The sequence below is a fragment of the Hibiscus syriacus genome, unplaced genomic scaffold (genome assembly GCF_006381635.1).
Source record: "Hibiscus syriacus cultivar Baekdansim isolate YM2019G1 unplaced genomic scaffold, ASM638163v2 tig00111445_pilon, whole genome shotgun sequence".
Lineage (NCBI taxonomy): Eukaryota > Viridiplantae > Streptophyta > Magnoliopsida > Malvales > Malvaceae > Hibiscus > Hibiscus syriacus.
The window spans coordinates 252,951-266,481 of record NW_024063096.1 but is presented as its reverse complement, the minus strand read 5'-3'; the positions used below and the strand labels follow the sequence as shown (position 1 = coordinate 266,481).

At 37.1% G+C, this 13,531-nt stretch overlaps 2 protein-coding genes and 1 pseudogene across 2 annotated transcripts; 2 read left to right on the top strand and 1 right to left on the bottom strand.

Annotated features, from left to right (window-relative positions):
• Positions 1–649: 649 nt before the first annotated feature.
• Positions 650–2,912, top strand: LOC120163390 (PLASMODESMATA CALLOSE-BINDING PROTEIN 1-like). Its single transcript, XM_039173339.1, has 4 exons — positions 650–816; positions 1,524–2,168; positions 2,243–2,336; positions 2,427–2,912. The coding sequence occupies exons 1-4, from the start codon at positions 750–752 to the stop codon at positions 2,632–2,634; spliced, it is 1,014 nt and encodes a 337-aa protein (XP_039029270.1). The 5' UTR covers positions 650–749; the 3' UTR covers positions 2,635–2,912.
• A 795-nt stretch (positions 2,913–3,707) lies between these two features.
• Positions 3,708–7,274, top strand: LOC120163383 (pentatricopeptide repeat-containing protein At1g62590-like). Its single transcript, XM_039173334.1, has 2 exons — positions 3,708–6,151; positions 6,502–7,274. Exon 1 carries the CDS (start codon positions 3,789–3,791, stop codon positions 5,973–5,975), a length of 2,187 nt encoding a protein of 728 aa, XP_039029265.1. The 5' UTR covers positions 3,708–3,788; the 3' UTR covers positions 5,976–6,151; positions 6,502–7,274.
• Positions 7,275–7,356: 82 nt separating this feature from the next.
• Positions 7,357–11,038, bottom strand: LOC120163384 (annotated as a pseudogene).
• Positions 11,039–13,531: the final 2,493 nt, after the last annotated feature.

Genomic DNA, 13,531 nt, shown 5'->3' with positions numbered 1-13,531 from the left:
AAAGGGCATCAGGACAGAAGGTTAACTTCGAGAAATCCAACATCTACTTTAGCCCTAATACTCTTATCTCTGATCGATCGGTTTTTCTTAATTTACTAGGATTGGCAAAGGCTCGGGATCCAGGTAATTACCTTAGTTTGCCACTTGCTTTGGGGAAATGTAAAAGAGCGGCCTTCAACTTCATCAAAGATAGGACTGCTAAAAGAATTTAAGGGTGGACCAAGAGACTACTATCCTTCAGAGGTCGAGAAATTTTCATCAAGTCTGTGGTTCAAGTGCTCCCAGCGTACGCCATATCTTGTTACTTGTTACCGGAATGTGTTATTGAGGATATCAAGACCCAAGCGAGGCCATATTAGTGGTCGGGCAAGCAGGATTATAGAGGTTGGGCTATGCTTGCTTGGGATAAGGTTTGCCAGTCTAAAAGATTTAGTGGGATGGGTTTCAGGGACCTAAAGTTGTTCAACATTGCCCTCTTAGGCAATCAAGTTTGGAGACTCATCCATGATGATGAGTCACTAGCATTTAAGGTTCTTAAGGCTAAGTATTTCCCTTGTTCAAGTTTTCTTGAAGCTAGACTAGGGACATGTACTCTTATGCGTGGGCAAGCATTCTTAAGGACAAAGATGCTCTGAGTGAAGGCTTTTTCCCTTTGTCTTCTAAAACACCGCCACTGTTTAAATCACACTAAAACACACAGTTGGGTCTCTCTTTCAGCCAAAACCCAGAAGAAGAAGAAGCTCTCATCAATGGCTAAAGGGGCTTCTAATTGCCTCTTTTCACCCCTTTTCTTTCTTCTTGTTATCTGCTCTTATGGTAAGTCAATCCCCTCCATTGCCCTCTTTTACTTTCTGATCTACATTCTTTTTGGTGCCCGATCGCGGAACTAGATCCGATTTCGAAACCGGAAACAGAACTCTTTCGAATTCTATCTATATGACTGAACCTGAGAGTTTAGGGGATGGAGCTCCTTTGAGCTGGTTGTTGCTGATGTTCATATATTGGAAATTCATATATGTTTATGAGACGTTCGGTAGAAAACCGTAGTCAGTCATGATATACGAGTTGTTCGGTGTTTGAATTTTTTATCTATCTGAGGAGATAGAAAGAGGAATAAGTGAAAAAAGAGATTTCAGATTCTTATAACGATATTGATCGAAAAAATTTATAATATAACTTTTTTATGATTGTATTAGTGTTTTGCGTAATATCATATAATTATTCGTAGATTAATAGGCGCAATTGATGTAATCAGATTTGATCTTTAACAAATTATATGGATATGTAAGAGTTCATGTCAATCATGTTAAAGGGTTGTGATTTTTTATATCAAAAGATATTCTTACGAAGTTTTAGTTGTAACAAAGTTCTCTGAAGAAACATGAGAAAATTGATCGATATATGACGGAGGATATATGAAGATGGTACAACTATATATATATATATATATATATATATATATATATATATATTGATATGCATGTATGATGCATTACTTATGACTCCTTTTGTTCCTACTGCAGCTGAAGTAGGTGAAGTTATTGCTAAGGCTGATAAATCAACAATGGAAGATTTTGTTTCTTCTCATAAAACACTCCTCAATAGCGTCACAAGAACATCACAACATGATATTATCTTCCCTCTAACTAATCCCTCCCCGACGATCGTCACTGTACCTGCCACGAACCCTGCGAATATGCCGGGACCGATCTCAGTGCCTTCTACGTATCCCAACAACCCGACTACGGTACCTGTAACCAATCCAATCACGACACCTGCACCCATAACGGTGCCAGGTGCAGGGGTGCAGCAGCCGGTGACGAATCCTGTAACGACGTATCCCGCCCCTATGGGAGGAGTCCCTGTGAGCACACCGGTGCCAAATCCTGTGCCTCCTACTGCAACTACAAATTCTCCTGCAGTTCCAGGGCAGAGCTGGTGCGTGGCTCGGACGGGAGCATCTCAGACTTCGCTTCAATCAGCATTGGACTATGCTTGTGGAATCGGACAAGTTGATTGCTCGCAGATCCAGCAAGGTGCTAACTGTTATAATCCGAACACATTGCAAAACCATGCATCATATGCTTTCAATAGCTACTATCAGAAAAATCCGGCACCAACTAGCTGCGACTTTGGTGGGACTGCAACCATAGTGAACACCAATCCAAGTAAGATCTGTTCATTTGTTCGAGGTAATCATCTTTAGAAACGTTTGAATGTTTAATGATATGTCTTATAATAGGCACTGGATCCTGCATTTTCCCTTCTTCGTGGTCGCAATCGACTCCGACAACAACACCAGCAACATCGACATCAATAGGGGCAGGTGTACCAGGGTAAAGAGTTCAATTTGATTACTTTGACATAGACACTATTAGTATTACGTATGCTTAAACTGGAGAAATGAGCTTGAAAGCATTTTGCAGCTCGGTTACCCCACCTTCGGTATTAAACTCAAGCACCCCTAGCTCGGACTCTGCTGCCACAAGTGTTTTTGGGTCCAACATACCTCCCAGCTTCAACACATCGACGTCCATGTCACTCGGTTTACAACCGAATTTTAGCAGCATCATTCTACTGACAATGACATATTTCGTTGCTCGGTTGATCTTAGAATCAAGCACCTTCCTATAGACCAGTTTATTCTTGCTGGGAAGAAACAGGTGACCTTTGAGTTCCCAGATGACTGCTTCATAGCAGCCTAGTCGTGTTGACGATGTTCGTCACCCGGATAAGCTGCTCGAGATGCAGAGATAGTTTATTCTTAATGTTCCAAAATAGATTAGTATATCTTTTATCAGGTAGTGAAAATTATAGGTTTGAGAAGGACCATTTTGATAAAAATTTCTTGGATTTGTACATAGAGATGGAAACTGTAATGCTAATGGGAAGCAATTTGCAAGGTATTGAAATGGGAAAAAAGAGAAAGAATGGTGACATACTTGAAATACCAGATTGCATTAGTACCTACAACCATAAAGCTGCATAAACAGTTTGATTGTTGAGTGCATCGAATTCTCAATTGACGAGTCCTACTTTATCATTTAAACTTTATTTAAAATTTTGGCCTGAATTAATTCAAGTTTATGTATAAATTTAATATAATTTGACATATAAATTATAACATTTCAAGCTTTATTTGCGTAACCTTTGGGAAGTTTTGTTGGTTATTTCAGTTTCATCTAGGAAAAATATGGGGCTTGGAACGATCGTATAATCTTTTCATTGATTGTTGGACTGAATTGATGAGGATAAATAATTTGTACAAAATTGTAATTACATGATTAAATAAAATAAAATTTAAAAAATAAGAGATTAAATAAAAAGATTTATTGTGAAAAATATAAACTGAAGTTATACATATATTCGTATTGATCGAGAAGTACATAAGTTATGATGAGCTTAAAACGGATGAAGAATTAAAAAAACAAAAAAATTATAAAGTTTAAGGATTAAATTGTAAAAGAAAAATTAAAGTTATATTGTTATTTTAAAATTTTACAGTATTTACGTGAAATTATTTATAATGATATGTCAACGTCGTCATTAATTTTTTAACGATAAATAATAAAAATAAAATTAAAATAAAACGTTATATATGATTTTAAACTTATAATAATTAAATAAATAAATTAAATAATAAATGGATGACCAAATAGCTAGTGTACCCACAAAATATTTAAGAAGCCGCACATCAATGGAAGTCTATTCTCAGGCCAGTCACGTCGTCTTCTCCTCTCTTTCCCCGTCTTGTTTGATTGTTGATATGTAATACACTTCCAATTCCAATGTTTTTAAAGCTTTCGACCCTAAAACTAAAATTTCCCAGCAATATCCCTCCATGGCTCAACTTCCCCGGCTGTTATTTCGTCTTTTCATACTCTAATGCTCTGCGATTGAACCCAGAAACCTCCATAAACCCTCCATCACTTGACGATTTTGAAGAAAATATTGGGTTTTTAAAGAAGAACCTACATCCAGACAACTTAATCCGGGTTTTGGATAAAACCCAGGATTCCAACTCAGCTATCAAGATATTCAAATGGGCTGCTTTGCAAAAAAGCTTCAACCACAACGCTGATACATATTACCACATCATTTTGAAATTGGGTTTGGCTGGAAATGTCAAAGAGATGGACAATTTTTGTCTAAATTTGGCTAGAGATAGACACGCGGGTTCTGGTGAGGCTCTTGCTTCTTTGGTTCATACATTCGTTAGACATTCTAGGCTAAACGAGGCGATTCGGGTTCTGGGGAACATGACATCATGTGGGTTTAATCCCTCTGTTGATGTTTTCAATGATTTGTTGGGTGCTCTTGTTGGAAAAACAGATTTTCAACATGTCTTGTTTGTTTACAAGGAGATGGTGAAAGGGGGAATTGTACCCACAGTTGCTACTTTGAACTCTTTGTTGGAGGTTTTGTTTAAGATCAATAGGATTGAATTAGGTTTGAATCAGTTTAGGAGGATGAGAAAGAAGGGTTGTTGTCCTAATGTTAGGACCTTTGAGATTGTTCTAAAAGGTCTTGTTTTGAATGGTAGAGTTGATGATGCAGTGCTCATTTTGCATGAAATGTTGGAACTCAGGTATCAGCCGGATTTAAGTTTCTATACCTGCATCATCCCTTTGTTTTGTGGAGAGAACAGACTCGAAGAAGGAATGATGCTATTAAGGCGGATGAGAGCAGCTGATTTAGTGCCGAATTCAGTAATTTGCAGTAAAATGGTTCGTTGTTTATGTATGAACTTTTGTCTAGATGATGCGACTAGCATTCTTGAAGAGATGATGGAAATCGGTGAGATTCCACCCGTTGAATCTTTTGTGGATGTAGTGAATGGTTTTTGTGAAGCTGAGAGATATGATGAGGCAATTCGTTTCTTGGAGAATAACTGTTATGACTTAATTTCTCCTCATAAAGCATTGCTCGAAGGTTGTTGTAAGGCTGGTAATTTTTTTCTTGGAAAAAGTCTTCTTGAGAAGATGTCTGAGAGAGGCATGGCTGATTGTGATTCTTGGAACATTTTACTCGGATGGATTTGTGAGAATGTGGGGATCAATAAAGCTTATGAGCTTCTTGGTAGAATGATTATACGGTCAGTAGTTCCTGATTGCAGCACATATGCAGCTCTTGTTGTCGGTAACTGTAATCTGAACAAGTACAAGGATGCTTTAGAGCTATTTTATTACATTCGGTGCAACTTCTGGGTTTTGGATTCGAAATGCTATTCAAGGCTAGTTGAAGGCCTTTGCCACCTAAAAAGGATTGAAGAGGCTGTTGAAGTATATTATTACATGTCTAAAAGTAGATGTCCCCTTGAAGTCACCACATTCAATATGTTGATCAAGGCTGTATGCGATGTTGGAAATGTGGATGAAGCAGTCAAGCTGAGGTCACTGGCTTATTATTCCGGTACTTCCTGCTCTACTTCGATTTATGTCACTATAATGCTTGCCTTGCATAAATCTGAAAGGGCTAAAGATGTCTTGGTAGTGCTTTCCCAAATGGTAATAGGGCACTGCGAAGTTGATGTAGAAGCATACTGTATCCTGATACGAAGTATGTGTGCACTGAATAGGTTTAAGGATTGTGCTTTGTTTTGCAAGTTAATGATTACGGAGGGTCTCATGCCTGATTCAGAGACTATTCATAGCCTTTTCTCTTGTTTAATGATTCATTCTCAGTTACATTTGGTGTCAAATGATATCGGTGAAATTATTTCTAGAATGGAAATTCCGGATTCAACAATATTTAATATGCTGATTAATGGCCTGTGGACAGAAGGGTGCCAGAATGAGGCTCGAAATTTGTTAGATTTGATGTTGGAAAGGGGTTGTGTTCCAGATGCTACAACTCATGCATTGTTCATTGGATCAAATGTCGATAGGGTAAAAAGTAGGGGAGTGCCAACATACAAAAAATCAATGGATGAAGACAATGTCAGCAACATTCTTGCTGACGCATTGGGAAAATGATAAAGAGCTTGATACTTGGTATGGTTTTTTTATTTGACTGTGTATCCCCCCGTAGTGGTACACTTACTGTCCTCCCAGGCCCCAGCTGTATATTTTCTGGTCATGCCTTCATTTATCACCCACAGAAGAACAAAAAGTCATGACATAGATCTTCCTTCAATGGCTTTCTAATTATGGTAATGGCAGTTTAGTATGTTTTATTACACTTGAATATTTTAAAATCTTCATAATTAGTCATTTATACTTGCATGGGGAAGGTAGGTAGGGTAATGGTAAGTGGTGACCATGTTCATCCTGTTTTTACATGGAAAGGATACTTTTGATATTTCTTTTAGATATTGTTTATCATCAAGTGGACAATCCGGGTACTTGACATACATATTCTATAAGAAATCATTTATTCAATAAGGATCAGCCTGCGGGCATTTGCGGAAAATGTAGATCCAGGATTTTGTTTGTTTAAGGACACAAGCCTTCACTTCTCCTGACAGCTGGAAATTTAATTTCATTCCGTCCTTGTTTGCAGGTGACTGACTTTTATTTAGACATGGTAACATTTTGAATCTGATACTAGATGCTACATTTAGTGAGAAGAGGCACTTGTCCAATCTCAAATGCTGAACCGATAGCAACTTCAGAAACCTTGTTTAGTTTCTGGTGAATAATATGCTATTGTGGTTACGTATGGAAGTTCTTTCTGCCTCCTCTACTTTCTCAAATTTTTGTGGATATAATTTCCAGTGGTAGAAGACTGCAAATCGAGCTGTGTACAAGGCTGGGACTGCTCTCTGTATGTGCTTAATAAACCCTTTTTTGTTGAGACTCCATGATCCTGTTTAGCCATAAGGTTCAGAGACGGCAACCATCAATATCAATCCGTATACAGCAATTGCCTGTTCCATGCACTCATCTAAAAGTTGTGTTCCATTCTTCTTGCGTACACAGTGAGAGGGTGACAGCGGAGCAATTGAAGCAGGCGACAAGCATAGAAGTTTGGAGGCAGAACAATTGAAGCAGGCGATCAGTATAGAAGTTGGCGGCGTAGGACACTAGTAGGTGCAGAGGACAGGGATGGGTTCCTATAAGGTGAACTTGCAGAATGGGATGCATAGGCCAGCACATTTAGCATATGATTTGGATGGAAATGGATTGCTTAGGTGAACTAATACTGTTATCACCAACTAATTTATACGAGCACCGCATCTTAAGTTCAGCATCACTGTTATGTTTATGCACCATCTTTGTATTGCTTGGCTTTGCCAGAGGGGAAATAACAATTTAATTGTAGATTTTAATTTCGTAATGCTCCCTAGCCATATACTCTCTGCATGTGAAAATACCAATGTTTTATATATCAACAATCCAACAATCTTCGACAAGCTTGGCCAAATTGGAAAAGCAACACATTCATTCACAACTTAAAATGTTAAATGGGGCAGAACACCTAACCAATCTCTCACTGATTATACACCAACAAAATTTGATCCAAGTCGATGGTAATATACAGATTTCCATCAACGAGGACACAAATAGCTTAAAATAACCATTGTTTTCCTACTAGTCATTGACATGTTCAATACTCATAACCTTTAACTAGAGACCTAGTGAGCTAGAAATAGAATTGCACCTAATAAAACTATTTAACAATCATCAGGCAACCTGTGTCATCCTTAATATAGAACCTATCAAACACAAAAGAAAGAGGACTAGTTAGTCCAATGGCAACAGCAACAGAACTTAACAAAAGAGATGAAGCTAAAAGCTAAAGGCTAATAGCATCTGCAGAATTCAGTTAACTCATCAAATATATTCATATCAGACGATAGACGGCAGCATGAGGAAACAAATCCTTGCTGATACGAAAGCTGAAGATAATCAGCCGAGTAGTACAGGAAAACAGGCTCCATTGTAGCACAGCTATACGCATGCGTCACACATACAGCAAGACACATTTGCAGAAGTTGCAAGTGCAAATGCTCATAAAATGCAATGCAAGTTTGGGAAAACAATTTTTGTTTCTTGTTTTGTTTTGATTTTTATAAAACATGCAATGGAATAATGTCATGTCATTTTGGTGTTCAAGGGATAAGCAGTGCTATATTTAAGTGACAAAAAACTAATACTTACCGACTTCAACACTCTACAAGAGCTCTTTGCAAGTGGACTTGTTGTGCCCTAGCCCCTTGCATCTACTGCACTGGAGTTGTCGCTTCATTACCTCATGTGATCCAACTTTCTTTGTGGGAGGTCGACCTGGTGGGCGGCGCGTTGGAGGAGGAGTTACTGTCACTAGAGCTGATGAAGAATCCTTGTGCAGAGGCCTCTCTACATCTGGAATAGGTTGTATAGACTCTGCATAGGTTAACCTGTAGCTCTCGGTTGTAAAGTATCTGGAGCAATAGTCATATGGGCTTCGTCCAATGCAAGTGATAACAGAAATAGCATGAGAGCACGGCAAAGCAGAAAGTTGCCAACCTTTACAACTGCAATCCAAACGATCCATGTCAACGATTTCAGTTGACTCACCACGAACCTCAAATATGCTACCAGTAGTCAGTAGCACTTGAAGCGTACGGACTTTCATGCCCTCTTTTGTCAATTTTTCCTCCATGAATGGAGTCAGCCTTGTTAACCACTGATCAGAAGTAGCCCTGCGGGTATAAATTAACTCCATAATCTTTTGACGTATGACGTCAACCATCTGAGTTATAGGTAATTCGTGTGCATCTGATACCCAACTGTAAAAGAGTTCCCCAAAGTTTGATGTCATATGGTTATATCTAGCACCCGGGAAATATGCATTTGCCCAATTTTGGGGCTCACTTTGTATGACCCAATTGTAAGCTTCCAGTGAAATTTTTTTGATGCTGTCGAGATATGTCTGGAAGAGTTCAGGTCTAGGTGCCAAAGCAGCATTATGAAGGTCATCAACCATGAGCCGTTTCATCTCATGAGAAAACTGCCCTTTCAAGTCTCTAATGAGTTGCTCGGTTAAGTAGCGGAGACAATAACCATGAAATGAACCCTTGAAAATTTCAGAGATTGACTCCCGTAAACCCTTCTGTATGTCTGCAACAAATGTTATAGGGAAAGATGTTGATAAGGCAGATTTCAGTTGTAGCAAAAACCAATACCAGTTTTCATCAGTTTCAGCATCTACGACAGAGAAGGCAACAGGAAATACACCATCATCCCCATCAGCAGCAGTTGCAGCCAACAAGGTACCTTGATATTTGGAATTCAAGGGTATGCTATCAAGAAAAAGGAGAGGCCTGCAACCTTGTACAAAGCCACACAAACAAGCATGGAATGCGATAAAGAGGCGATGAAAACTAGAGTCTTCCTTAGTGGAGTACGTAGCAAGACTGCCTGGATTGGTCTCCATTATCCTCTCGCAGAAAAGTGGTAACTGACTGTATGCAACCTTATATGAACCCTGAAGCTGCTCTCTGGCAATTTCTTTTCCACGCCAAGCCTGAGAGTAGTTCAGTTGTATCCCAAATTCTTGTTTTATGTCAGTAACAATATCCTTGGGTTTGTAATGTGGAAAAGCTTTCAGCCTCTCCTTTATTATACTAGCTACCCAACTTCTATTTGCTTGATGTCCAGTGCTCAAAGCAGACCCTTCACAAGTATGTGTTGGATTCATCTTCTTGATACATACCAGCTGAGTGGTTGACAACCTTGACGCATGAATTCTCCAAGGGCAGCCTTCTACTTTGCACTTAACAGTCACACGGTTGCTATCGTTCTTATAATACCTAAATGAAAACTGATGTGCAATGGCATATTTACGTATTGTCTCACGGAATTCCTGAACACCAGTGAATCTTTGCCCCACCCCTGTAATTGTATTCTGCCACTGCTGAGTGCTTTTAGAAAGTGTAAGCATGGATGAAATCTCAGTTGCCGTCTCAATGGGAATGATTGTTGTGGGCATCAACAATATCAAGTGGGGCCGCAAGAGGTGGATCAACTGGAGCCACTGCTTCAGACAAAGTTGTCCTACTCGACCTGTAAAAAAACAGAACACTCAGCTTTGAGATGATATATCAAGAAATTACAACTAAACCTTTATCTTACAAGTAAAGTAAACTACCTACTGGCTGGCATGTTAGAAAAATCATGAGCAACATTTTCCTCCTCCATTATGATAAACATCAACAGTTGCAGAATTCCCATGAAATTTTATCATCCGCTTTAAATCCTTCTCATTGGAGACGGTGATGAGAGTCTTTTTGTTATCTGGGAGGAAGTACTTAATAGACATAGTATCCATGCTAAGATTAAACATTTCTGCTATTTCTGTCTTGAAGTCTTCGAACTTCGTTTGATCATCGACGTCTATCGCATGAGCATCCCCCCCTTTATAAAACAATGTCCCACTATTGTCAGTCTCAAATTCACCACCCGATTGACAAACTGCTATGACCCTTTTTGCAGCCATGACCTGTCAATCATAGAGAAAACGAGAAATACTTCAGGATAATCCATAGAAACAAAACAACAAAAGCAGAACATATGGTTTGAATGAGGAAGTCAGAAACTTTCATGGTAGAGAAAGCAACAAAAATCTAGTTCAGTAATCAAGTGTTGATTAAGGAACGGCGAATTAAGGGTCGATTTTGGTCAATGCAGAAACAATAAGAAACAAAGTATTACAATTAGAACAAAAGACCCAAGTTTAAAAAGGTGCAATATTATAAAATAGGAAAATTTGACCTAATTGGAGACGGAGATTTCTGAAAAGCAATTTCTACCAAGCAGACCGTCGATACTGCAAGCAAGACATGGAAGTGAGAAATCTAGAAGCATTGGAAGCCAAAAAATCTTTTCAATTTTGTTTTAAAGAAGACTTCAAAAATCAAACATAAAGAAACGAAGAAACCCTAACAAAAAATTAAAATTTAAAGAAAAGGGGGAAATACATGAAATTATTGAGCAAATTGGGAAGAAATGGCGTACCTTTTAATTATGACTTGAGAAGATTAGGGTTCTTTTCGGGTAAAACGTAATAGATTTGGGGCTTCTTTTTCTCTTCCGTCTCTTTTTTCGACGACAAATCAGGTTAGACTGAAAGAGACAAAGAGAGGGTAAATAGGTAAACCAATAAGTATACATCTTCTTTTGGTTTAATTACAAATTTAACCTCCATGTTTATATTTTTAAATAATTTTGACATCAATCTTTAAAAAAGAGTGATTATTTTTTAGGGTAAATTGCAAATTTCATCACTAAACTTTACTCTCTCTCTTATTTTTCTCAATAAACTTTGAAAGATTTTCATTAAACTAAATAAATTGAGTTTCTTTTGTCATTGAACTTTACTCTCACTCATTTTGGTCACTCCACCATTAAATAGTTAACGGCGTTAACACTGTTTTAAAAAAATCACCCAAACGAAGTCGTTTTGCATCTATATACAACACATTTTAACGTTGTTAACTATTTAACGGCTGATTGACCACAAAAACTAAATGTATTAAGTTTAGTGAGGAAATTGAAAAAATTTAAAGCATAGTGAGTAAAATATGAAAGAGAGTAAAGTTTAGTTACTAAATTTATAATTTACTCTATTTTTATAGTAGAATTATCGACTAAAATGTTAAATTGTTATTTTGTTAATGTGCACAAGTGAACTTAACGATTAAAAGGATGATTGTTATTCTTGAAAGTTTTAGGTTCGAACAAAACATCTATAGATGTGTTTAAGCGTTCATTATCAAATATTTCAAATTCTTTCGAATATACCACCTTATAATCACTTAAGACAATAAAAATAGGGTAAACTATACGGGAGACCACTAAATTATGGTCAAAAATCAATGTGACCACCGAACTTTCAATTTAATCAATCAGACCACCCAACTATTTAATTGATTCAATCAAACCACCGACCGTTAATTTTTAACAGAGATGGTGATGTGTCTGCTAATAAAATTGACATAATTATATATTTGGTCCTTAATATTTACATATTCTATCAATTTATTCACTATTTTAATTCAATTAAATAAATTTAACTATCCAATTAGAATGTGACAATGTCAATATATGATTGAAATGAAATGAAAATAAAGGGATAATCTTCTGCTCAAGGGGAATCGAACCAGGGTCTTTGAGGGGGGATAGAGCAAGCACCCAAACCATTGGGCCAAAGGTCCCCAATGGTTTAAAGTTACTTTAACATCCCAATCATCGGTTCAGTGCCAGAATGTAAGAATTTTTAAATTTCGTGAATGAATTAGAATAAATTTGAAAATTCAGAGATTTATGGTGGAAATTTTGTGTAGGGCTTAATAGCAAATATGGAATACTAGCAAGGGCATTATGGTATTTTGCATGGAAGGATATTTATATGCTTTCTTAATGGATAAGTACAAGGTAAAGAGAAAAGTCGGGAACCTTTTCTTGTTTCTTCCTCGTGCTCGTGGGTTTTCTTGTGCAAATGTAAGATTCTGAAATTTGTTGATTTCTTTAAATTTTTGGTTTGGTAATGAAAGCTTGGGTGTTATATAAGCTTAAGGAAAGCTTATATAGGATTAAAATAATAAGAGGAGTAGATTATAAATGAATTTATAAAATGGGTGTTAAGATGAATTGTTGATATAGTGTAGTTTTTGGAGTTTTACTTGGATATTTGACTTGTACATGATTAATTCAAGAAGGTAGGAGTAATAGAAATAATTAAGATCATGTTTTAAATATTGGTATGATTTTGAGATTTAAGTGTTTAGACAAGATATTGGATAATTAAGAGTAGTAAATGATGACAAGTTGGTTTGAAAGTATAAGGGTGAGCTTAAAAGCTTAATGTGTGATGAATATAAGAGATTTAGGAGGATTTTGATTGATTTTCGAATTGAAAATAACCATTCTAGGCATTGAGTATCGGTACCGTTAGAACAATACCAATTCTTTAAGGGTTAAATCTATGGTTTTCCAAGGGATGTATCGATACCGATTGAGGGAGGTATCGATACTGAATTGGTAGTATCGATACAATGGGTATGATATTGATACCATTTTCAAGATACAATTCCAGAACCTCGGATTGGTATCAGTACCGTCAGGAGGTATCGATACCCCTGAAGGGAAGTATCGGTACTGTAGTGGTAGTACCGATACTTTTAGGCATAAAATGAAAATTTAGTGTTTCTTTCATCATAAATTATCATGATTGATTATAAGTGATTCGAAGTACGATATTGATTTTCGATTGTTTTTGTGTAGTTGTTGAAACTAATCAACTTCCAGTCAGCGCGATATTATAAGTATCGATTCAAAAGTGTTAAGGATTTCGCTTAGTACTACAGTGAGGCAAAGGTGAGTGCAACTTCTCGATTTTGTAACAGAATTGAGGAAGGCTTGCGATAAGCCAACCTCAGTGTTTTCGATCGAAAACTTTACAATTTCTTTTATGTTATATTGCAATGTTTTATTCAATTTATATTATATAAGCTATGTTTTATGATTATATGATTATGGAAATGTGACCTTTGAACAAGTGCATATAAAAAGACTCTATATAAAAGTAACTATGTGAATAAGAGACA

Bases quoted from the DNA above. Each gene is read 5' to 3' on its own strand.
- LOC120163390 (XM_039173339.1), top strand. From the start codon at position 750: ATGGCTAAAGGGGCTTCTAATTGCCTCTTTTCACCCCTTTTCTTTCTT. The intron at 2,169-2,242 runs GTAAGATCTGTT...GTCTTATAATAG, and splicing joins CATAGTGAACACCAATCCAA to GCACTGGATCCTGCATTTTC. The intron at 2,337-2,426 runs GTAAAGAGTTCA...AGCATTTTGCAG, and splicing joins ATAGGGGCAGGTGTACCAGG to CTCGGTTACCCCACCTTCGG.
- LOC120163383 (XM_039173334.1), top strand. From the start codon at position 3,789: ATGTTTTTAAAGCTTTCGACCCTAAAACTAAAATTTCCCAGCAATATC.